Source organism: Lissotriton vulgaris, chromosome 7 (genome assembly GCF_964263255.1).
Source record: "Lissotriton vulgaris chromosome 7, aLisVul1.2, whole genome shotgun sequence".
Classification (NCBI taxonomy): Eukaryota; Metazoa; Chordata; class Amphibia; order Caudata; family Salamandridae; genus Lissotriton; species Lissotriton vulgaris.
This window is the reverse complement of record NC_141695.1, coordinates 223,288,780-223,312,076: the sequence shown is the minus strand read 5'-3', so window position 1 is coordinate 223,312,076 and position 23,297 is coordinate 223,288,780. Positions and strand designations below refer to the sequence as shown.

At 42.8% G+C, this 23,297-nt stretch overlaps 1 protein-coding gene across 1 annotated transcript in view; it reads right to left on the bottom strand.

Annotated features, from left to right (window-relative positions):
* LOC147701257 (IgGFc-binding protein-like) overlaps positions 1-23,297 on the bottom strand; it is a 388,685-nt gene that overhangs the window by 340,241 nt on the left and 25,147 nt on the right. Inside the window, exon 4 of the mRNA XM_086930000.1 lies at positions 3,807-4,402. Coding sequence (XP_086786126.1) covers positions 3,807-4,402 — 596 coding nt within the window. The remainder of the gene's footprint in view (positions 1-3,806; positions 4,403-23,297) is intronic.

Below are 23,297 nucleotides of genomic sequence, written 5' to 3'. Positions count from 1 at the left end.
ATCTTGAGACATAGCAAAGGCACATCGGGCTACCAGTCCCTACAATTTTGCCAAATTTGGTTGAAATGCATTCAGCCGTTCGGGCTAAAAGTGAAATCGACCGCCCTATGGAAATTAAGGTGGGGAAAACGCCTTTTGGGACCCCCCTTTTATCTCGGCCCCCGCTTGACGAATCCCTCCAAACGTTCAGGGAAGGACCGGAACACCGCGAGGCCATTTTGAGGAAATTTTCAGTCAGATTCGTCAACCGGCGCCAAAGTTATTCCAAATAGAATTTTGAGATTTAACATTGAAAAAAATCCTAACTATAACTACCTACTGGCGACAGCCAGTAGGTAATATATATATATATATATATAAAACACTGAGGGTCTAATTGCGAAGTCAGTGGGTTAACCTCTGACCGCTAGTTGGAGGCTTACTGACAAACATCGTAGGTTTACAGTCCGGCTGCAAAATTTCAATGTCAGTGGTCACAGTTTAAACCGGCCGGTCATTCGAACTGTGTTCCAATGGGCTCAAGGAGCCCATCGGCCAGTCGTAAACCTATCATAATCCCTTAAGGACATCGTTTCCGCCGTCGGGATTATGATGTAGTTTTCCAACAGTGTTTCCATGTCAGCCTTTCCAACCTGGAATTGCTGTCGGAAAGTGATTTTGGGGGGTCCTTGCAGGGCCCCATCCCTATGCAGCCTGCGGGTATGGGCCTGGGGGGTACCTATAGTGCCCCCCTGAAAACCCCAGCACCATGTGGCAGACACCTTGACGTGCCTGTCACACGGTGCAGGGATTTCCATCAATTCCCATTTCTCAATCAGAGCTTGTGCTGTACCCGGTTTCTATTGAGAAATGGGAGATTGGTTGCATCGTAATAGACTTTGCAGAACCGCTGACCTGTGGTAAGTTCGTTCTCACACAGAAATGGTGTTGGTAGGAAGCAACTCCAACGACATCGTAATAGGGCCCTGAAGGGATTTTCAAAAAATTGGAGTGATATGAAGTGGCTACTTCTAATGTTCAACATTGTTTGCAAAATAAGGCATAAAAAGTAGGAGTTCAATAGAAGTGCAAAATAAAGATAGCTCTCTTGACAGCTGGAGTCACCGTTTTGGATTTGGGAAATCTATCTAACAGATTTGAAAAAAGAATTAACCCAATAGTCCTTGTTCCAGTGCCAGAATGTGATCTGCAGATTATCACAATCTCATTAGCATACTGCAGATTCATATTTTTGTTGAGGCCTCCATTGTATGTTGTGAGGGATCCTTCAAAAGTGTGGGGGAGGAGGGGTCCAGTGTTTAACTTCAAATGACCAGAGCTGTATTTTGTACATATGAGCTCCGTAGATCCGCACAGGATTCAGGGAGATCAAAGAGTCAACTAAAGCTGTGGCTCCATTGTTCCATGTTTATAGTTGCCATTGCTTGTAATGCACTTTACATTAAAAATAATTTTTTTGATTTTACTTGAACTTTGGCTCCCGTAGAAGGAAATGCACCAAATTTGACAAGCAGAAAATATAACCAAAAGGCCAGCTTGATCATTTGCCTGCTGTTCCTTACAGGAGAACCAAAGTTAAGTTGGAGTGAAAAAATAAGAGTTTCTCCACGTTTACAGCCAAACGAAATGTTGCTCGCTCCTACTCAAATGTGATTGGCTGATCAAGGAGATTTATTTTTAGCCCACCTTCTTGAAAATCGCAAATAATGAAAAAAAACATCCCAATGTTCATGCTGTTGAAAAATAAAATCCAAAGCAATGAAGGGTCAACACGAGAGGTGCCTGATCCCAGAGGAGTGCTGGGGGCACTCATAGTTGTGGAAATAATGGTTAACCTTCAAAATAAAGAATTTGGCATATGAAAATTGCAATATTTTTAGAAATCAGAATTTCATAGAAACAATTTTATGTCACTAGTGATAACCACCATTTTGTGTAGAAAATCACGATTTCCATACACATTTGAAAATAAAGGGAAAATCATCATTTAGAAATTAAATAAAAAATCAAGGCGACGAACTCTGCTATGTACAGCCAAAGGACGTGCTCATTAGAGGTACGCATCCTTTGGAAGGTTCAGTCAGTGGTCAACCGTTGCTGCTCTGCAGTGAATTTCTGAGGTTTGTAAGATACACTGGCCCTTATTTATGAGGCCTTGCGTCAGTTTTGCATCGCCGGTGCGTCACTTTTTGTGATGCACCAGCGGCGTATAAAAATGCGCCTCGTTGCGCCATATTTAAAAAGTGGCGCATCTAGGTAGATGCGTCACTTTTTAAACCCCTGCGCCACATTATACCTGCGTCAGGTATAATGTATGCAGAGGGGGCGTTCCCCCGCAAAAAGCCTCGTAATACTGACGCAGTGAAATCTATGAGATTTCACTGCGTCACTTTTAGGATGCTGTTGCGTCAAAATCTTGCGCCAGCCTCACAGCAGGCGTAAGACTGATGCAAGCCCTTTCACATGGCATTGTGAAAGGACGCATTGCTAAAGTTGCGTCACTTTTGTGACACACTCCAGCAATGCGTCACTTTTGCGCTTACAGATGCGTCAGAAATACTGACATATCTGTAAGTCCTTGCGACATGATGCGTCATACATTAAATATGACGCATCAGTGGTGTTGCAAGGAGTGCGCAGTGAAAAGTGACGCATCGCTGTTTTCACGCAGCGATGCATCACTTTTCATAAATGAGGCCCACTGTATCCAATCTTTTGATTGCATTCCCGCAACACATCCATCACAGACCGTGCATAGCAGAGATTGGCCTTTCCCTGAAATCATGCAGCAAACCCATCCGACTGCACTGGCTTTGACCTCTGTCTGTCCTTTAATTCTGCGTTCAGTGACTTATATGAATCCTCTTCTATTGGTGTAAGCGTAACTTCAAAATCACAGATATGCACAAGTCCATGACAATGCACTAATTTCTGATGTCAAAATAGTGGCTAAGTGTTTGTGATTTTTTGCAAATGATCATATTTACTGTTTACCAATTGCACTCGTCTACCTTTTTTGCTTATTTTTTCCAAGCCGTCAGCACTTGTCTGCTCTATGTTGGGGCCCAGATATGGTCACTGTGTCTGCCCTTTTCTGAGACTTTTAGAACTTGCAAGTTTGAGGACAGTAGAAAAACAATTAATTGGAACCCTTTATCAGCCTGCTACATTTCTTAAAATTCCACTGTGATTAACAGAACCTGCGAGTTTCTAGCTCACAAGTTTAAAACAGCAAAGTTGTCTCCAAATTTCCACCTGACACAGCTTTGAAAAAGCGAATTACTCAAAAACTACTAAACAGATTTCTTTCAAATCAAAAAGCTCGTTTCAGATTGAAGTGACACATTTAGTATACACTTGTTTAGTGATTTTGCTATAGCAAAGAGCAATATTTTCTAAGAGAACCCCCTTAACTTTGTAACTTTTTCTCAATCACAGATTTACCCCAAAATTGATTGCTAATGGGGTGTCAAATTTCAAGCAGATATGCCAAATGGCATCAACGTTAATAGCATTAAAAAAATGCTTTGAGTGTGGAAAGATTGCCTGACCTACTATTATTTATTTTAATAAGGAGTGAGAGAGAGCAAGACCAAGATAGATGATGTAAAGGCGATAGGGACCAAGGGAGCCAGAGAATATTTTAAATACAGATAGAAAATGATAAGTTGTGGAGACAGTAAGAGAAGTAGAGAGAGACATAATTTATGATGTACTAATGATAGTGATAACAATTTAGCTAGAATCTGCATTACTTGTGCTTTCATTTGAATATATGTATAGGTTATATATTTATGTTATCTTACCAGGATTATCCCTTTTTTGCTCTGAATCATGGTGAATGTGTGGTTATATACCACTAGAGTTACCACTGATGTGACCGTCACTGGTCCATTTCCATTTTCTTTATGTTTTATATTGACCGCAAATGGTGTGAGAGTCTTGTCCCCACCGCTGTATTTGGCCAGAGTGTACACACATCTTCCTTGGAAGTCATAGCGACGTCCATCGAGTGTGGCATAGTGGGAGTCGCCGAGAGCAGCACATGTTTTAAAACCTACTGGGATGCACCTCTGGAGACCGTCTGCCAGAGCGCACTCTTCATTGGGTCCACAGGTGAACGGTATGCAGTCAACAGATCCACCTTCTTGACATGTACACTGCGCGTCACACTTTCCATTGGGGTAAAACACTTCTCCTTTCTTGTAGTATTTCTCTCTGTAGAGACATCCACACTGACTTATATCAACGCACTGATCTCCACTGAGGACAAAGCCATCATTGCAGGAACAGCCTTCTTTGCAAGTCGAGTCACATCCTGCAGGGGTGGTGAGCCCGCAGCAGGTGATGGGGCATCCAGTTAAACATAATTCATAGTGGCTGTTTCCAGGGCAAGACTTGGCTAAAAATGAACAAATAGTAAGGGATGTTGTTGAATACAGCACACAAATAAAAAAACACAGAATGTTTGTTAGATAAATTCTTATTCATATAAGTGGGCCAAGACATAATATACTATTTGCAGTAAGGCTTGCATATGTTGTATGCCAAAGAAATCCTAGTTTTTCAGCAAAATAGAAAAGTTATTTTTATAGTGTTGGGATCAAACTGAAGGGGCAATATTTTCCAAACTGTTATTTATGAGGCTGCAGTTAACTGCAAACCGGAATTTATGGCCAATATTACCCCCATTAAAGCCTGCCAGGAAACTACAAAGGTACTCTTAGCGGGTGTAAATAGATTTACAACTGTGGATCTCACTACCATGAGTGCACAGAAACTTGCAGTGATAAATCCCACTCAAGTAGGTGAAAAGTGGGCATTCCAAGGTGGTTGCCTTGGAAGTTCTGCCTGAGAATTATGTGAACTCCCACCAACATATACCTTTGTGGACATTCCAATACTTTGATCCCACTGCTTACCACTTTGGAAATGTTCGGAGATTTACTCTAGGTAAGGAATGAAGTAACTCCCTTTTCAGGATGGGAGTGGAAACGGATCAGCCCAATATTTGCTAGGAATGCACAAGAGGAGCGTTCTACATGTGAAAAATATTTTCCAGCAAACAAAAATATTCATTAGCACAGTAGTTTCCATTTTACCAAGTTAATTTCTCTGCTGTGTAGATCCGCACAGGGAGGAATAGGATTCTGGGCACCATGTCACATTACAGCTATGTAAATATGCAAGGAATTATGGGACAGTTCGCTTGTATCTGAATAACATGGTCATTTGTAGGCTTGGCTTAATTGCTCAAATCAGTATCATGCTAAGTATTTGGAAATATATGACTAAAAACGTCTGGTGCACTCTATACAACTTAGTAAGATAGAAATGCGTCAGGAATGTATTTTAGCTCTTCACCATGCTCATATTACACCGGCTGTTTTTGTTTATACACTTAACAAATGATTCAAGATAGCTTGTGCATTGACTGACAGTAACAAGTTTCAGCCAGTTTCTAATATTCCACACATCCCATATATTATGTGTCTGCAGTGAGGAACACTTAATCTCTGACTATGAAACGTTTGCAAACTTTCTCAATTAGAATGTTGACAGTGAGGAATCAGAGAACACAGTAAAGTAGCAAAACAAGAATTGTCAACATCATATTGTGGAAAGGCATGTGTTCTCTTTTCCATTTCATACACACGAACATTTGATGTTGTGTTTGCCATAACAGTAGTTTAATAAACCAAGCATGCAAAATCAGGCAGCTTGCGCCCACGCCGCTGCTCGTCATTTCTTGCCTTGCTGCCTCTGTGTCCCTGAGCTGCTCCTCGCCTCCCCCTGCCCGTACTCCAGCTCCCCCCACCCCCCACCGCTCCTGTTCCGTTCCTTCCCGCTGCTGCTCCCCTGCGGCCCGCTCCCCGCAGACCCTCCTTGCTCGTGCCTCCCAGCTGCTCCTCCCTCCCAAGCCACCTCATATGCAGGCTGAGAAGCGTCGGCGCAGCGGGCGCTCCGCCGGCGCGCCAAAGGCATGCTTAAGGCAAGCCCATCTGCGCCCGTCTGAGCCAGGCCCACACCCAGTGCCAGAACCCCTAGACCCCGCGAACGCCACAACAGCAGAATCCACTATGACGCCAGCACCCTCGACGCACTAAACACCGGTCGAAACCACACCTGCTTCCAAGCTGCCCCGAAACGGACCCACGTACCCTTCTCCTGCCACACCTGCAGCCCATCACCTGTTGTTTTTACACCTGCAGCTTCTCCTGCGACCGAACCACCAAACCTCAAAAGAATGTACCCAACCTCCTACGCTGCATACTCCTCAACACCCGCTCTGCAAGCAAACACGCCGTTGAGCTCTGGGATCTACTCGACACCTCTGCCCCAGACGTGGCCTTTCTGACCGAGACCTGGTGGAACGTCTTCTCGGTGCCCGACATCGCCATAGCCATCCCGGACAGCTACAAGATCACCCACAGGGTCAGCGCCAATGGAATCGGAGGAGGAATAGCCATCGTCCACAAGCCCACCCTCAAGGTCGCCACCCACGCTGACGACACCCTTAACACTGCTGAACACCTGCACTTCCGAATCCAAATAGACCCCAACACCAGCCTTAGAGGAACCCTCGTCTACAGACCCCCGGACCCTGGGCATAGTTCAGCGACTCCATCGCCAACCTGGTCAGCCCCCACGGACTCCCTTCCATGGACTACATCCTACTCAGGGACCTGAAATTCCACCTCAAGAACAACAATGATGCCAACTCAGCCACCCTGATCGCCAACCTCGCCAACCTCAGCCTCAGACAACTCGTCAACGCACCCACCCACGCGGCTGGCCACACGCTTGACCCCCAACTTCTCCACAGGCTCCCATGTCTCCTTCGACCACACCACCGAACTCCACTGGACCGACCACTGCTGCATCCATTTCACCTTCAAGAAATCAGCCACACACCACTGCACCCACCAGCTGCCTCGCCGCTGCTGGAGCAAAGTCACCAAAGACCAGCTGATCACCTCCATCACCAAGAACCCACCCACCGACCCCACCAACCCAGACGCCGCAGCCTGCAACCTCAGACAGTGGATCAACAACTGCGCCAACACCCTCGGCCCGCTCAAGAAACCCTCCAACAGCTACACCAACAAGAGAGCCACCTGGTTCACCAACGAGCTCCAGGCCTCCAAATGCGCATGCCGGAAACTAGAGAAGACATGGCTCCACGAATGCACACCGGACAACCACGCAGCCCACAAGGGCACCACCCGCAAACACCACCACCTCATCAGATTAGCCAAAAGATCCTCCTTCAGAGACCGCTTGGATAACAATGCACACAACAGCAAAGAGCTCTTCAGCATCGTAAAGGAACTCTCCAACCCCAGCGCCAACGACATCCCGCCCCCACAAGAACTGTGCGACTCACTAGCCATCTTCTTCCAACACAAGATCGCTGACATCCATGACAGCTTCACAACCGCGACCGCCCTGAATACGCCAGACTCCACCCCTCCTATGAACACCACAACCGCCAACCGCCTGACCTCCTGGTCTAACGTGAGGTCATGAAATTCATCCATTCAGGATCTCCGTCCGATCCATGCCCACACCACGTTTTCAACAAAGCAGACACTGCCATCGCACCCCAACTTCAGAAGGTCATCAACATCTCCTTCAAAACAGCGACATTCCAGGAAATCTGGAAGCACGCTGAAATCAACGCCCTGCTCAAGAAGACCAAAGCGGACCCCAAGGACCTCAAGAACTTCCGGCCCACCTCCCTGCTCGCGTTCCCAGCAAAGGTCATTGAGAAAATCGTCAACGTGCAACTGGCCCGCCACCTGGAAGACAACAACATCTTGGACCCGTCCCAGTCCGGATTCATACGAAACCACAACACTGAAACAGCCCTCATCGCCGCCACAGACGACATCAGGCATCAACTAGACAACGGTGAAACATCACCCCTCATCCTTCTGGAACTGTCAGCCACCTTCGACATAGTCTGCCATCGCACTCTAAAGACACTCCTCCTAGAAGCCGGAATCCAAGAGAAGGCTCTTGACTGGACCACGTCCTTCTTCTCTGGAAGAACCCAGAGCATCCTCTTCCCAATCTTCCATTCCAAATCCACCGTCATCATCTGCGGCATCCCCCAGGGATCATCCCTCAGCCCGACGCTGTTCAATGTCTACATGGCCCCCCTCGCATAAGTGGCCTGCCATCAAGACCTCAACATCATCTCCTACGCCGACGATACCCAGCTCATCCTCACCCTCACCAAGAATCCACACACTGTCAAATCCAACCTCCACGAGGGAATGAAGGCCGTTGCAGACTGGATGAGGAGCAGCCGTCTGAAGCTGAACTCGGACAAGACGGAAGTCCTCATCCTCAGACCCACCCTCTCAGCCTGGGACGACTCCTGGCGGCCGACCACACTGGGAACAGCACCAACACCCACCGACCATGCACGAAATCTAGGATCCATCCTCGACTCCTCCCTCTACATGCCGAAGCAGGTCAACGCCGTCTCCTCCTCCTGCTACAACACCCTCTGCATGCTCTGCAGGATCTACAAGTGGATCCCCACTGATACAAGAAGAACTGTGACACAGGCCCTCGTCAGCAGCAGACTAGACTATGGCAATGCACTCTATGCAGGAATTCCAGCCAAACACCTACAACATCTACAACGCATCCAAAACGCCTCCGCCAGACTGATCGTCAAAGCCCCCCGGCGCAGCCACATCTCCCCCCGTGAGAGACCTACACTGGCTCCCCATCGACAAGAGGATTACCTTCAAGCTCCTCACCCATGCAGACAAAGCACTCCACAATGGCGGACCAGCCTACCTGAAAGGTAGACTCAGCTTCCACACGCCCACCCGCCAGCTCCGCTCTGCCAGCCTTGCCCTCGCAGCTGTCCGCTGCATCCAACGAACGACCTCTGGCAGCAGATCCTTCTGCTACCTTGCCGCCAAGACCTGGAACACCCTCCCTACCCACATACGGCAGACCCAAGACCTTCTCGCCTTCAGAATGCTCCTCAAGACCTGGCTCTTCGAGCAGTAGCAGCTCCTCTCCCCCTCCCCCCAGTGCCTTGGGACCCTCACGGGTAAGTCCCGCGCTTTACATGTATGCTGATAGATTGGTTGATTGAAAAGGCTGCAGTACAAAATCCCAGGACTAGGACGGGGGCATGAAGACACATCAAATGTACATAACCTAAAGTTTATAACCATATGTTCCAATTGCACATAACCGCGTGTCTCTACTGCAATCACCCTGTGTCACCATCATGCGTATTGCTCTGTTAGACCTGTCAGTCTTGGGTAGTCTTCTCCCCCCAAACTTTTTGTCTTACTCCTTCATTTTTGCTGACCTTGTTTTTGCTGTTCTAAGGGATCTGCACACATTATCACTGCTGACAAGTGCTAATGTGCTCACTTCTTAAAACATGGTAACATTGGGTTATCCTCAATTGACATATTTGATTTATTTGTAGCTCCCTAACAAAGCGGTACTACTTGTGCTCAGGGCCTTTAAATGAAATGCTACATGTTGGCCCGCAGCACTTATTGTGACAACTTTGTGACCAAACAATATGTGGATAACGATATAAAGACATGTCTACTAGATGTCCTAAAACATGGATCAAAACTATACGCAGAACGAAGCAGGAGAGATTTGTATTAAGAGAAAAAAGATGTTTGACATACTCACTAAAGCTAAACATCCACACTTTTTTGAGTTTCGTCCAACCAGTAACTACACAACAGGTTACAAAAAACGACTTTCACCAGCACATAGAGAGATGGATGTAGCAAAAGAAAGGGGTGGATTTATTTCTGTCAACTGATTGTCAGAGTTATGGATACATTATGGAACCGGCGAAAAAAGACACTTAATCCCACTACTTATTCTGTACAAGCAGTTTAACCTAGGCAATATTCTTACAGGTGATGCCACTATGAGCAACATATGAACAAAGCTTCGACGTTTACCTGCTGAACCGGTAAAGTTTCTAAAAGGATTTGCTGAGACAGAAGAATAGTGTGACTTTAAAGATGTTGAAAAATACCTTGTGCATGTGTGGAAAACAAGTTCCGACTGTCACACATTTGAGGATCTTCAGTAAAATAAGTTCAAGAGATTGGTACTGCTAAGTGACCTTCCACCGACATTATATTTTGTGCCTGGACACATGAAAGAGCATTCTATTTGATCAGAAGATGTGTAAATGTTTTGGATCATGCATATGTAGAGAAAAATCTGTATAAATTTGGTTGGGAAAATATTGATGGGGTGCTAAAACCTACAAAATTTCTAAACCTCCACCCACAGAACGTACACATATATGTACTTGCAAAACCTGTGCTACAAAAAGATGTCCCTATCGATATGTTCTTCTCAAATGTTCAAGATTCTGCAAATGTACCAGGAGAGATTCCCGAAGCAAATCAATAAAGGGAACTATCAAAATGTGTCTTAAACAGGAGTGTTAAAAAAATGTTTTCATATTCAGATCATAATTATTGCTTGGTGTATACAGAAAAGGATTAAAATCCATTATTATTTGTTTAATTTCACGATATCTCTGTTCTTCTTACAGCTGCCGTTTTTGAAAATGGCAGAAGGGTTGCTCTGAGGATTTATTTTCTTATTTTCTGTCTCCATAAGACTGTTTGACCCCCAAAATCTATGTTTTGACAACAAAGTGAAGAGTATAGGCTTCATGGTTCATGAAATATTACATCATAACTGCAACCCTTCTGCAATTTTCAAAAATATTGTTCCGGAAAATTCAGTCCCAGCTCAACAATGTCTGCTCAAGCTAAATTACTTCTCTAATGATACAAACACACAAATCAAAAATACAATACTATGGACAACTATTTTTTCATGGAGGTATATCAGGGGGGCAGGAATATTAAGATTCATTTACATAAACTTGACTGTTAACATGTAATAAAGCTTCTTAACTTTATTCCCTGATTCCTAGTCCTTATTGTGTAGCCAATTGGGTTACTCTGCTAACGAGATTTGTTTGACTAATGGTAATTACCTTACACCTCGCAGTGGACAAAGAAAGGGCCCATCGGAAAGTCAATGATAAGAGGTTGACACATCTGTGGATCATATGTGGAGAAGTGTGGCTCAATGGTTAGAGCGGCAGACCCTGATGCAGAGGTCTGGCCCGGGACCAGGGTTCAATTCCCCACCTTGGTGGGTCTTGGGCTCAAAATTCCACGGACCTGATAATTCATGCCTCGGTACCTATTCCAATCATGGTGTCCCACTCTGCAACTCTGGGCAATAGCTTGCTTAATCTCCACAACGGCCCCCACAACGCTAAAGGATGCCTGGCCTCCACCTTGGGGGTGCCCAGGAGTGGGCACCTCACAGGGAAAGCCAGGATGGGTTCCACAGCGGTATTTGTACAAGCGCCTTGAGACCCTTGTGGGTGAGTAGTGCGCTATACAAGTATCAATTTACATCTACATATGTGAGGTCATACGCAGTGCATGGCGTTGTTTCACAATATGGGCAGCTCAGTAAATTATGACTTACGATTCTAAGTGGTTTTTTTGTTAAAAATTGTATTCTAAGTTACATTATCACCTAAGTGTAACCTTTATTTTTTCAATGAATTCCTACTTATTTCAAGTAAAGTTCGATACTATTAACAAAACTTAATATAATGTCACCTTTACTTTTTTTGCCTATTTGTGCGTGTGTGTGTGTGTGGGGGTGTGTGTGTGTTTGTGTGTGTGTATATATATCTATCTATCTATTCCTCCATTCTTTCCTTCTCAAAGAAAATCCAAGACTCCCAAGGTTTGCTGCATGCAATTTTATTTGCGATATTGCCTGCTACACCAACGAGTTTCACCTTTCGGCTTGTTCACGGTATAAAATTGCATGCAGCAAACCTTGGGAGTCTTGGATATTCTTTGAGAAGGAAAGAATGGTGGAATAGATTTCAACGGAGGGCTGGATCCGATCCAAGACCGCCGTGTAAGTAAGCTCCTCAACACTTCCGGACAGCGGCTGTGCTCGAAACGTGTCGCAGGTGTGAGCAAGAGCACGGCTGTGCTCGAAACGTGTCGCAGCAGAGCGGGGTGGTAATAAATACCTTTCTGCCTCGTTCCTCGTGGTCCGCCTTCTTCATTTTACTGGAGTGGATGTTTGGAGAAATTGTTGTTATCGGGATATATATATATATATATATATATATATATATATACATATATATATATATATATATATATATATATATATATTTGGTTGATTGAAGTAAACAGGAATAAAAAAATGGATTGCCACAACACTCTGCACAACCCAGGATGGGCGGAGCAGACAGTAATCGCAGCAGATGAGCGGCCGCAGCAAGGAGGTGCCACATACTTGTGATGCGGTACCTGTGGAGTCTGGCAACCCATTGGGCAGCTGCCAAATACTGTTTGCAAGTAGGACTTCCATTTTAGATGCAAGGAGGAAGGATGTGTCGATCAGACTTTTTTTTTTGCACAGTCCATTACCACTAAGAACATTTCAGGCACTGCAGGCCTTGTAGGTGAAGGCATGAGAATTTAAACACTACAGGAACAACTGGAGAAATTACACAAAAAGGAAATAGCTAAGATGTGGGAGGAAGAGTCTCTACAGGAATATATTTAGATAGAACGCGTCCCTAGAGGTTTAAGGATATTCACTATCCCAGCCTCTGATAAAGACCACACCCGGACATGCTGGATGAGTGGGCAAAAAACTCCAAAGCGTACTCACTGACAATGATGATGATCCTAATTAAATACGCCTTGAAAGATTTGAAAAAGCTCCCTGAAGAATTTGACAGACTTAATGGAGAGCAGAAGGGGTTAGTATCTAAGGAGGCATATTAAGAATGTTCCTCTAAATTAGAAACAAATCAAATCAAATGTGAAGAAGAAATAACAACTAAGAAACAACTGAAATTCATACAGGTCTTTAAGAACTACCAAACAGGAAGAAGCGTAACCTTACCTTACATAGGAAATATGACCATCTATTTATAGATAGTCCTCTTGACTACCAAACAGAGCATGAGTATCAAGATGATGAACAATTCCAGTGAAAGTGATGCAACAGACAGTAATGTATCTGATGTTTCGTGAACCAGGGACCACAAACAAATACAAAAAAACACCAATCTCAAGAGGATGGATTTTTTAAAGCAGTTCCAAATGCAACATCAGGAAAGGACAGAACAATATCTCAAACTAAATTCTCAGAGAGGCAGGGGGAAAGGCTGTGTTGGTCGATGTAAAACAAAAGGAACAGACTGGTAAAAGCAAAATTCAGGAAAAGAAGGAACAATGCCTGTGGGAATGACTGTGCCACAGGGTCAAGACTGATTTGCATATGGCTGGGTGTAAACTGGGGTGGCATGGTGAGCAAATGAACGATGGATTTAACCCATATCTATTGACTGGGGGACCAGTGGGGTCAATGTTAGATTTGCTCTACATTCCACCATCATCTGTGTGTCTTTTGATTATACAAGCATTAGGCACAACTTGGGCACTCAAGCTGGCAAACATTTTCTAAGGGCACGGTCATCTTACTATTACTCCATACTAAGATGTTGGTAGAAATGCTTTTGTACTGTCTCCCAATGCTTTTGTTATCATTGATACACAAATGTACAAACAACTCCAAGGAATTGCAATGGGCACCTGTTTTGCCCCCAGTTATGCCAATATCTTCCTGAGCTGGAGGGAGGAACAGGTATGCAAGTAACTAAAAGAATTTTAGGAGCAGGTGGCCATGTGATATTGATGATATTTTTGTCATCCGGAGAGGAGATGAGATGTTTTCATCTGACTATGTCGCCACTCTCAACACTAACACACTCAGCATCTAGCTTACTGCACAAATGTGCAAGACCAACATTGTATTCTTGGATGTCAAGGATCAGGTAAGCAATGCAAGAATACAGAGTAAGGGGCTCCTTACCATGGCGATGAGACTGCCACCTGCAGCCTCCGTGGTGATTTCACCGCCATCCCGAAGCACTTCTCTGCCTGCAATATTACAAGGGTGGTTGGTGTGCTGGCGGACGTAAAGTCTGTCTGCCACAGGCAATAATTATGATTGCCTTGCGGACCAACCAATCATCCCTACAATGGTGGTGGTACCTAGCAGGCACCGTTCGCCAAATTACGCCGCTGTATCTTCGCCAGCCTTTCCATGGTGGTGAAACCGCCATGGAAAGGCTCATGTGGATTGCATTTGAGGGCCTGTTGCTGGCCCCCCTTTTGTTGGGTAGGTGAGTGTGCACTGGGGGGGGGGGTTCCTATGCCTACATTTTCCTGCACCAGGTGCTGGCACCGTGTGGTTCCTGCCACATAGTGCAGGGAAATGGACGACATGCATTTTTAGCATTGCGGTGGGAGCTGCAGCCAGCAGCACCCGCCACAATGTTAACTGTGCACGATGCGACCACCACAGTGGCGGTCGCATTGTAACCGGATGTGCGGGACTGCCACCTTACAGGCAGGCGATCCCAGTCCCTGTATCAATGGCAGACGGACATAAGTCCGTCCACCGTCATAACAAGCCCCTAATTTACATCGCAAACCCACAATGGGCAACTGTCTTCTTAGTGTCAACAAACAGCGCCCATCCATTTAGCTGGTTTGCAGCATTCCCTATGGGGGATTCACTGAATATCATGATACAGAAATATTGCAACCAAATTATTGAAACAAAAATATGGATGTAATTGATATAGGTTGTAATAAATATAGTTTTTAAACTATATGAAAAATATCATTATACATAATAAATCAAATAAATAATAACATTAAGTAAAACAAAATAAAAAAATAATGTATATTTTAAGAAATATAACAAAGTAACTCAATCTTAGAAAGGTTAAACACATAAATTCATTAATATATATATATATTTACATATATATATATTTTTTTTAATTCACTAGTTATTTTAATTTATATTATAATTTCAAAATGATTAAATAATGTAATATTATAAACAATAACTATATATATATATATATATATATATATATATATATATATATATATATATATATATATATATATATATATATATATATATATATATATATTCACAAAAAAGCGTTGCCCCTGCTTGAGATCACGCCAAGGAAAACAGCAGGACTCCGCTTTATTCTTCACGTTGTCCTTTATTATGGAACACAGCAAACAGTGTCTTGTTCCATTCCTAAGCCCAACGCGTTTCGGAACATTCTTGTTCCTTGATCACGGGCACTTTATGTATCGCGGCAAAATGCAAAGAAGGTAAGCCTTCTGATGGAAGCTGGTGGCTTCCAGGGTAGCATTGGTTGCTTTGCTTTTTCTGTGCAGCATTTTATGAATCTGGTTGTTTTTAATGTAGATTTCTGTGTTCAAGAACACCACTTTTTCATTACTCAATTCATAAGTAAATTTCAGATTTGCTGTGCTGTTGTTTAGCATTTCAAAGTATTCTTGGAATTCCGCCGCTGTACCATCCCATATTATCAATAGGTCGTCAATAAATTGTTTCCAACTAATGATTTTGTTTAAAATGCTGTCTTTCCTTGAATTCCATGCCACCGCCTTTTCCTAGGACCCCATGGCTAAACAGGCGTGACTGGGGCTAAAAGAAAACCCCATTGCAGTTCTGGCGCTAAACTTCCTCGCCGAACATAAAGAGGTTCTTGTTGAGGCAAATTGGTATCATTTTCAAAAGCATTTTATTGTGCTCACTGTATTCCAAGTTACGTTCTTGTAGGAAGAAGTTGCTTCCATGCCCAGGTTATTCCCTAAGTTAGTATAAAGGGATATGACATCCATCGTTGCCATGGTGTGTTCTGTAACAGCCTGAGTAAATCCGTTGTGTCTTGTATGTAAGGGCTCAGTTGAGCTACCTAAGACATCAGGAAATGATCAATAAAATTTGCCATGGGTTCTAATAAAGATCCTTTTGCAGACAGAATTGGTCTGCCTGGCGGTCTTTTCTGATCTTTACGAAGTTTTGGTAGAAAGTAGATTGTGGCAGTAATCGGGTGGGTCAGTGTCAGATTTTTTCGCCCATCCTCATTTATTAGGCCATTTCCTACCCATTCCTGTAGCTTATCATCAACCATTTCTTTTATTTCCACGGTGGGATTCTTCTTCAGTCGTTCATAATATGTGGTGTTCCAAAGGTTACAATGTGCTTCCAACACAAAAGCTCCTTATTCCAATTTGACTATGTTTCCCCCCTTGTCTGCCATTTTGATTTCAATCTGGGTATCAGTTGTTAACTTCGTTGAATGCTTCTCTCTCCTGTTTTGTCAAGTTATCTTTCAAATCAGGGCATTTCATTTTATATAGATCTTGAATGACGGCTTCCTTAAACAGATCTATTTTGTTGCTGGACTTTGATTTCTTTCCACTTAAGCCTGCTCCTCATTGTTCACAGGCTATATTTAAGGGAATATCTTCAACAAGCACAGTGCCCAGGTTTAGTAATGCAAGGAAACTCTTAGAGTTTCCCACTTGTAAGCTGGTTGTTGGTTCCTCTGGTGTCTTTGTTTTAGGTTTTTCAAGTTTTTCCGAGAAAAACTTTGCTAATTTTATTTTACGGATGTATAGGTATAAATCTATCCTCATTTGTGCCAGATCCATTCTTTTCCTCGGGCATAAATGTATGCCCCTTTTCAGTAAAGCTGTTTCCATTTCAGATATGGGTCTGTTTGATAGATTCACCACTTGCAATTCATTAGTTATTCTTCCGGCGAATGCTCCTCGTTTCTGTTCCTACCTTCTCCATGTTTGCACTTGCGCCTTTATCCCCTTCTTGTTGGTTTATTTTCGCCATTGGCGTCCTTTTGTAAAAATTTACTGTTCCTCCTCCAATATATGCAACAGTAGGGAAAGTGTTGTATATTGCGCAGGGGTAACATTTACTATTCCCCTTTCCAATAAATGCAACAGTAGGGAAAGTGTTGGATAGTGGAGGGGTGAATTTTACTACTCTCACTCCAATTAGTACAACAACAAAAAGCAAACAAAAAAATGACTAATAAATATATATTGAAAAAATGCACACATCTATTGAATTTCAAAACATTACAAAATAAAAACATATTAAAATATTAAACACATAACACAAATGCCTTCAAATATTATTATAAATAGAAATAAAAAAAATCCATTACATTTTTTTTAACAAATAAATAATTATTATATACATTTAATTTACTAACTCACCACCATATAACCTCACAAAACTCTCAACCTGCACCAAAAAGTTAATAAAAAAATTATTACTATACTACTAATACAAATATTTAACAGCAAACCAATTATCATTCATTAAATATTAATTATGTATTAATTATAATTAATGTACTTCCCACAATATACCACAAACAAAACACATAACACGCTCATAAAATGTATCAAAAATAATTTACACATTTATCAAATTATTAATTAATAATAATTTTAAAATATATTCATTAATTTACTTCCCACCCCATACCCTTACAAATCCCACAACCCACATATACAATCTAAAACAAATAGTTTAATGAATTAATCAACAAAATAAATTATCAAATAAACAAATATTATTTATTAAAAACTGAATCTAAATTATTTAAAATTAAATAACTTGTCACCCTTTTTCCCGATACACCCCCATAACCCACACCTAAAAGCAAAAAAAAATACATAATGAAAACAATTAAATGACAAATTTAATAATTTATAGAATTTATTAACTACTTATTAATTAATTAAAATAAATGTACTGCCTAGCCTTAACCCCTATAATCCCACAACCAACACAAATAATTAAACAATTAAAATAATTACTTATTAATTAATTAATTAATTATGTATTTGAAACAAATTAATACAAAATAATGTACTTCCAATTCTTTACCCCTATAACGCCACAACCTGCACCAAAACAAACCACACAATTAACATATTTAATTTTCAATTAATTAATTAATGATCATTAACAATTGATTAGTTCCCATCCAATATCCCTATAAAACCCATAACTTGCTATGGAACTAAACAACAACAAATGTAATTAAATTAAATGTACTCACTACTAGAGAGCCAATTACGTTGGCAGGCGAAATTGAGTTCATCCGTCCCACACTCCACATTAGGAGGAGACCGCCACCATGACGGTCTTATCCAGCACTTTAACATATCTGCGGGTGCTGCTGGCTACAGCACCCACTGCAATGCTAAATAAGCAAGTCCTGCATTACACCACAAGGTGCATGCCACTTAGTGAAGTGAAATGTAGGGGGGTACCCCCAGTGCACCAACACCCCTCCCCAACACAAGGGGTGCCCACGTAGGGCCCCTGTAACCAATCCCCACCAGCCTTTCCATGGCTGCTCCAGTTTGTCTGTGACAGTCACAACATTTTAGTCTTGATAAAGATGGCAACATAATGCTTCCATCGAAACTCGTCAATGCTCTAACATAGGAACACAATCCGTGAAGAGACCGGGACCTTTGAGTGCTAATTCAATGTATAGTATTGGGTCCCAGCCTTTTTAAAAATTAATACTACATGGATGTGGCCAGTTTAAGACACATTGTTTTGCCTGTTGTGTGTACTCTCTCTCTTTTTCTTTTGCAATTGTTGTTTTATATGATTTTTATGCATTTAATGAGTTTATTATTATGTGTATAGTGCTTTAACTGTATAATACCGTCATCATCTGCGGCATCCCCCAGGGATCATCCCTCAGCCCGACGCTGTTCAATGTCTACATGGCCCCCCTCGCATAAGTGGCCTGCCATCAAGACCTCAACATCATCTCCTACGCCGACGATACCCAGCTCATCCTCACCCTCACCAAGAATCCACGCACTGTCAAATCCAACCTCCACGAGGGAATGAAGGCCGTTGCAGACTGGATGAGGAGCAGCCGTCTGAAGCTGAACTCGGACAAGACGGAAGTCCTCATCCTCAGACCCACCCTCTCAGCCTGGGACGACTCCTGGCGGCCGACCACACTGGGAACAGCACCAACACCCACCGACCATGCACGAAATCTAGGATCCATCCTCGACTCCTCCCTCTACATGCCGAAGCAGGTCAACGCCGTCTCCTCATCCTGCTACAACACCCTCTGCATGCTCTGCAGGATCTACAAGTGGATCCCCACTGATACAAGAAGAACTGTGACACAGGCCCTCGTCAGCAGCAGACTAGACTATGGCAATGCACTCTATGCAGGAATTCCAGCCAAACACCTACAACATCTACAACGCATCCAAAACGCCTCCGCCAGACTGATCGTCAAAGCCCCCCGGCGCAGCCACATCTCCCCCCGTGAGAGACCTACACTGGCTCCCCATCGACAAGAGGATTACCTTCAAGCTCCTCACCCATGCAGACAAAGCACTCCACAATGGCGGACCAGCCTACCTGAAAGGTAGACTCAGCTTCCACACGCCCACCCGCCAGCTCCGCTCTGCCAGCCTTGCCCTCGCAGCTGTCCGCTGCATCCAACGAACGACCTCCGGCAGCAGATCCTTCTGCTACCTTGCCACCAAGACCTGGAACACCCTCCCTACCCACATACGGCAGACCCAAGACCTTCTCGCCTTCAGAATGCTCCTCAAGACCTGGCTCTTCGAGCAGTAGCAGCTCCTCTCCCCCTCCCCCCAGTGCCTTGGGACCCTCACGGGTAAGTCCCGCGCTTTACATGTATGCTGATAGATTGGTTGATTGAAAAGGCTGCAGTACAAAATCCCAGGACTAGGACGGGGGCATGAAGACACATCAAATGTACATAACCTAAAGTTTATAACCATATGTTCCAATTGCACATAACCGCGTGTCTCTACTGCAATCACCCTGTGTCACCATCATGCGTATTGCTCTGTTAGACCTGTCAGTCTTGGGTAGTCTTCTCCCCCCAAACTTTTTGTCTTACTCCTTCATTTTTGCTGACCTTGTTTTTGCTGTTCTAAGGGATCTGCACACATTATCACTGCTGACAAGTGCTAATGTGCTCACTTCTTAAAACATGGTAACATTGGGTTATCCTCAATTGACATATTTGATTTATTTGTAGCTCCCTAACAAAGCGGTACTACTTGTGCTCAGGGCCTTTAAATGAAATGCTACATGTTGGCCTGCAGCACTTATTGTGACAACTTTGTGACCAAACAATATGTGGATAACGATATAAAGACATGTCTACTAGATGTCCTAAAACATGGATCAAAACTATACGCAGAACGAAGCAGGAGAGATTTGTATTAAGAGAAAAAAGATGTTTGACATACTCACTAAAGCTAAACATCCACACTTTTTTGAGTTTCGTCCAACCAGTAACTACACAACAGGTTACAAAAAACTACTTTCACCAGCACATAGAGAGATGGATGTAGCAAAAGAAAGGGGTGGATTTATTTCTGTCAACTGATTGTCAGAGTTATGGATACATTATGGAACCGGCGAAAAAAGACACTTAATCCCACTACTTATTCTGTACAAGCAGTTTAACCTAGGCAATATTCTTACAGGTGATGCCACTATGAGCAACATATGAACAAAGCTTCGACGTTTACCTGCTGAACCGGTAAAGTTTCTAAAAGGATTTGCTGAGACAGAAGAATAGTGTGACTTTAAAGATGTTGAAAAATACCTTGTGCATGTGTGGAAAACAAGTTCCGACTGTCACACATTTGAGGATCTTCAGTAAAATAAGTTCAAGAGATTGGTACTGCTAAGTGACCTTCCACCGACATTATATTTTGTGCCTGGACACATGAAAGAGCATTCTATTTGATCAGAAGATGTGTAAATGTTTTGGATCATGCATATGTAGAGAAAAATCTGTATAAATTTGGTTGGGAAAATATTGATGGGGTGCTAAAACCTACAAAATTTCTAAACCTCCACCCACAGAACGTACACATATATGTACTTGCAAAACCTGTGCTACAAAAAGATGTCCCTATCGATATGTTCTTCTCAAATGTTCAAGATTCTGCAAATGTACCAGGAGAGATTCCCGAAGCAAATCAATAAAGGGAACTATCAAAATGTGTCTTAAACAGGAGTGTTAAAAAATGTTTTCATATTCAGATCATAATTATTGCTTGGTGTATACAGAAAAGGATTAAAATCCATTATTATTTGTTTAATTTCACGATATCTCTGTTCTTCTTACAGCTGCCGTTTTTGAAAATGGCAGAAGGGTTGCTCTGAGGATTTATTTTCTTATTTTCTGTCTCCATAAGACTGTTTGACCCCCAAAATCTATGTTTTGACAACAAAGTGAAGAGTATAGGCTTCATGGTTCATGAAATATTACATCATAACTGCAACCCTTCTGCAATTTTCAAAAATATTGTTCTGGAAAATTCAGTCCCAGCTCAACAATGTCTGCTCAAGCTAAATTACTTCTCTAATGATACAAACACACAAATCAAAAATACAATACTATGGACAAGTATTTTTTCATGGAGGTATATCAGGGGGGCAGGAATATTAAGATTCATTTACATAAACTTGACTGTTAACATGTAATAAAGCTTCTTAACTTTATTCCCTGATTCCTAGTCCTTATTGTGTAGCCAATTGGGTTACTCTGCTAACGAGATTTGTTTGACTAATGGTAATTACCTTACACCTCGCAGTGGACAAAGAAAGGGCCCATCGGAAAGTCAATGATAAGAGGTTGACACAGCTGTGGATCATATGTGGAGAAGTGTGGCTCAATGGTTAGAGCGGCAGACCCTGATGCAGAGGTCTGGCCCGGGACCAGGGTTCAATTCCCCACCTTGGTGGGTCTTGGGCTCAAAATTCCACGGACCTGATAATTCATGCCTCGGTACCTATTCCAATCATGGTGTCCCACTCTGCAACTCTGGGCAATAGCTTCCTTAATCTCCACAACGGCCCCCACAACGCTAAAGGATGCCTGGCCTCCACCTTGGGGGTGCCCAGGAGTGGGCACCTCACAGGGAAAGCCAGGATGGGTTCCACAGCGGTATTTGTACAAGCGCCTTGAGACCCTTGTGGGTGAGTAGTGCGCTATACAAGTATCAATTTACATCTACATATGTGAGGTCATACGCAGTGCATGGTGTTGTTTCACAATATGGGCAGCTCAGTAAATTATGACTGACGATTCTAAGTGTTTTTTTTGTTAAAAATTGTATTCTAAGTTACATTATCACCTAAATGTAACCTTTATTTTTTCAATGAATTCCTACTTATTTCAAGTAAAGTTCGATACTATTAACAAAACTTAATATAATGTCACCTTTACTTTTTTTGCCTATTTGTGCGTGTGTGTGTGTGTGGGGGTGTGTGTGTGTTTGTGTGTGTGTATATATATCTATCTATCTATTCCTCCATTCTTTCCTTCTCAAAGAAAATCCAAGACTCCCAAGGTTTGCTGCATGCAATTTTATTTGCGATATTGCCTGCTACACCAACGAGTTTCACCTTTCGGCTTGTTCACGGTATAAAATTGCATGCAGCAAACCTTGGGAGTCTTGGATATTCTTTGAGAAGGAAAGAATGGTGGAATAGATTTCAACGGAGGGCTGGATCCGATCCAAGACCGCCGTGTAAGTAAGCTCCTCAACACTTCCGGACAGCGGCTGTGCTCGAAACGTGTCGCAGGTGTGAGCAAGAGCACGGCTGTGCTCGAAACGTGTCGCAGCAGAGCGGGGTGGTAATAAATACCTTTCTGCCTCGTTCCTCGTGGTCCGCCTTCTTCATTTTACTGGAGTGGATGTTTGGAGAAATTGTTGTTATCGGGATATATATATATATATATATATATATATATATATATATATATATATATATATATATATATATATATATATATATATATATATATATATATATATATTTGGTTGATTGAAGTAAACAGGAATAAAAAAATGGATTGCCACAACACTCTGCACAACCCAGGATGGGCGGAGCAGACAGTAATCGCAGCAGATGAGCGGCCGCAGCAAAGAGGTGCCACATACTTGTGATGCGGTACCTGTGGAGTCTGGCAACCCATTGGGCAGCTGCCAAATACTGTTTGCAAGTAGGACTTCCATTTTAGATGCAAGGAGGAAGGATGTGTCGATCAGACTTTTTTTTTGGCACAGTCCATTACCACTAAGAACATTTCAGGCACTGCAGGCCTTGTAGGTGAAGGCATGAGAATTTAAACACTACAGGAACAACTGGAGAAATTACACAAAAAGGAAATAGCTAAGATGTGGGAGGAAGAGTCTCTACAGGAATATATTTAGATAGAACGCGTCCCTAGA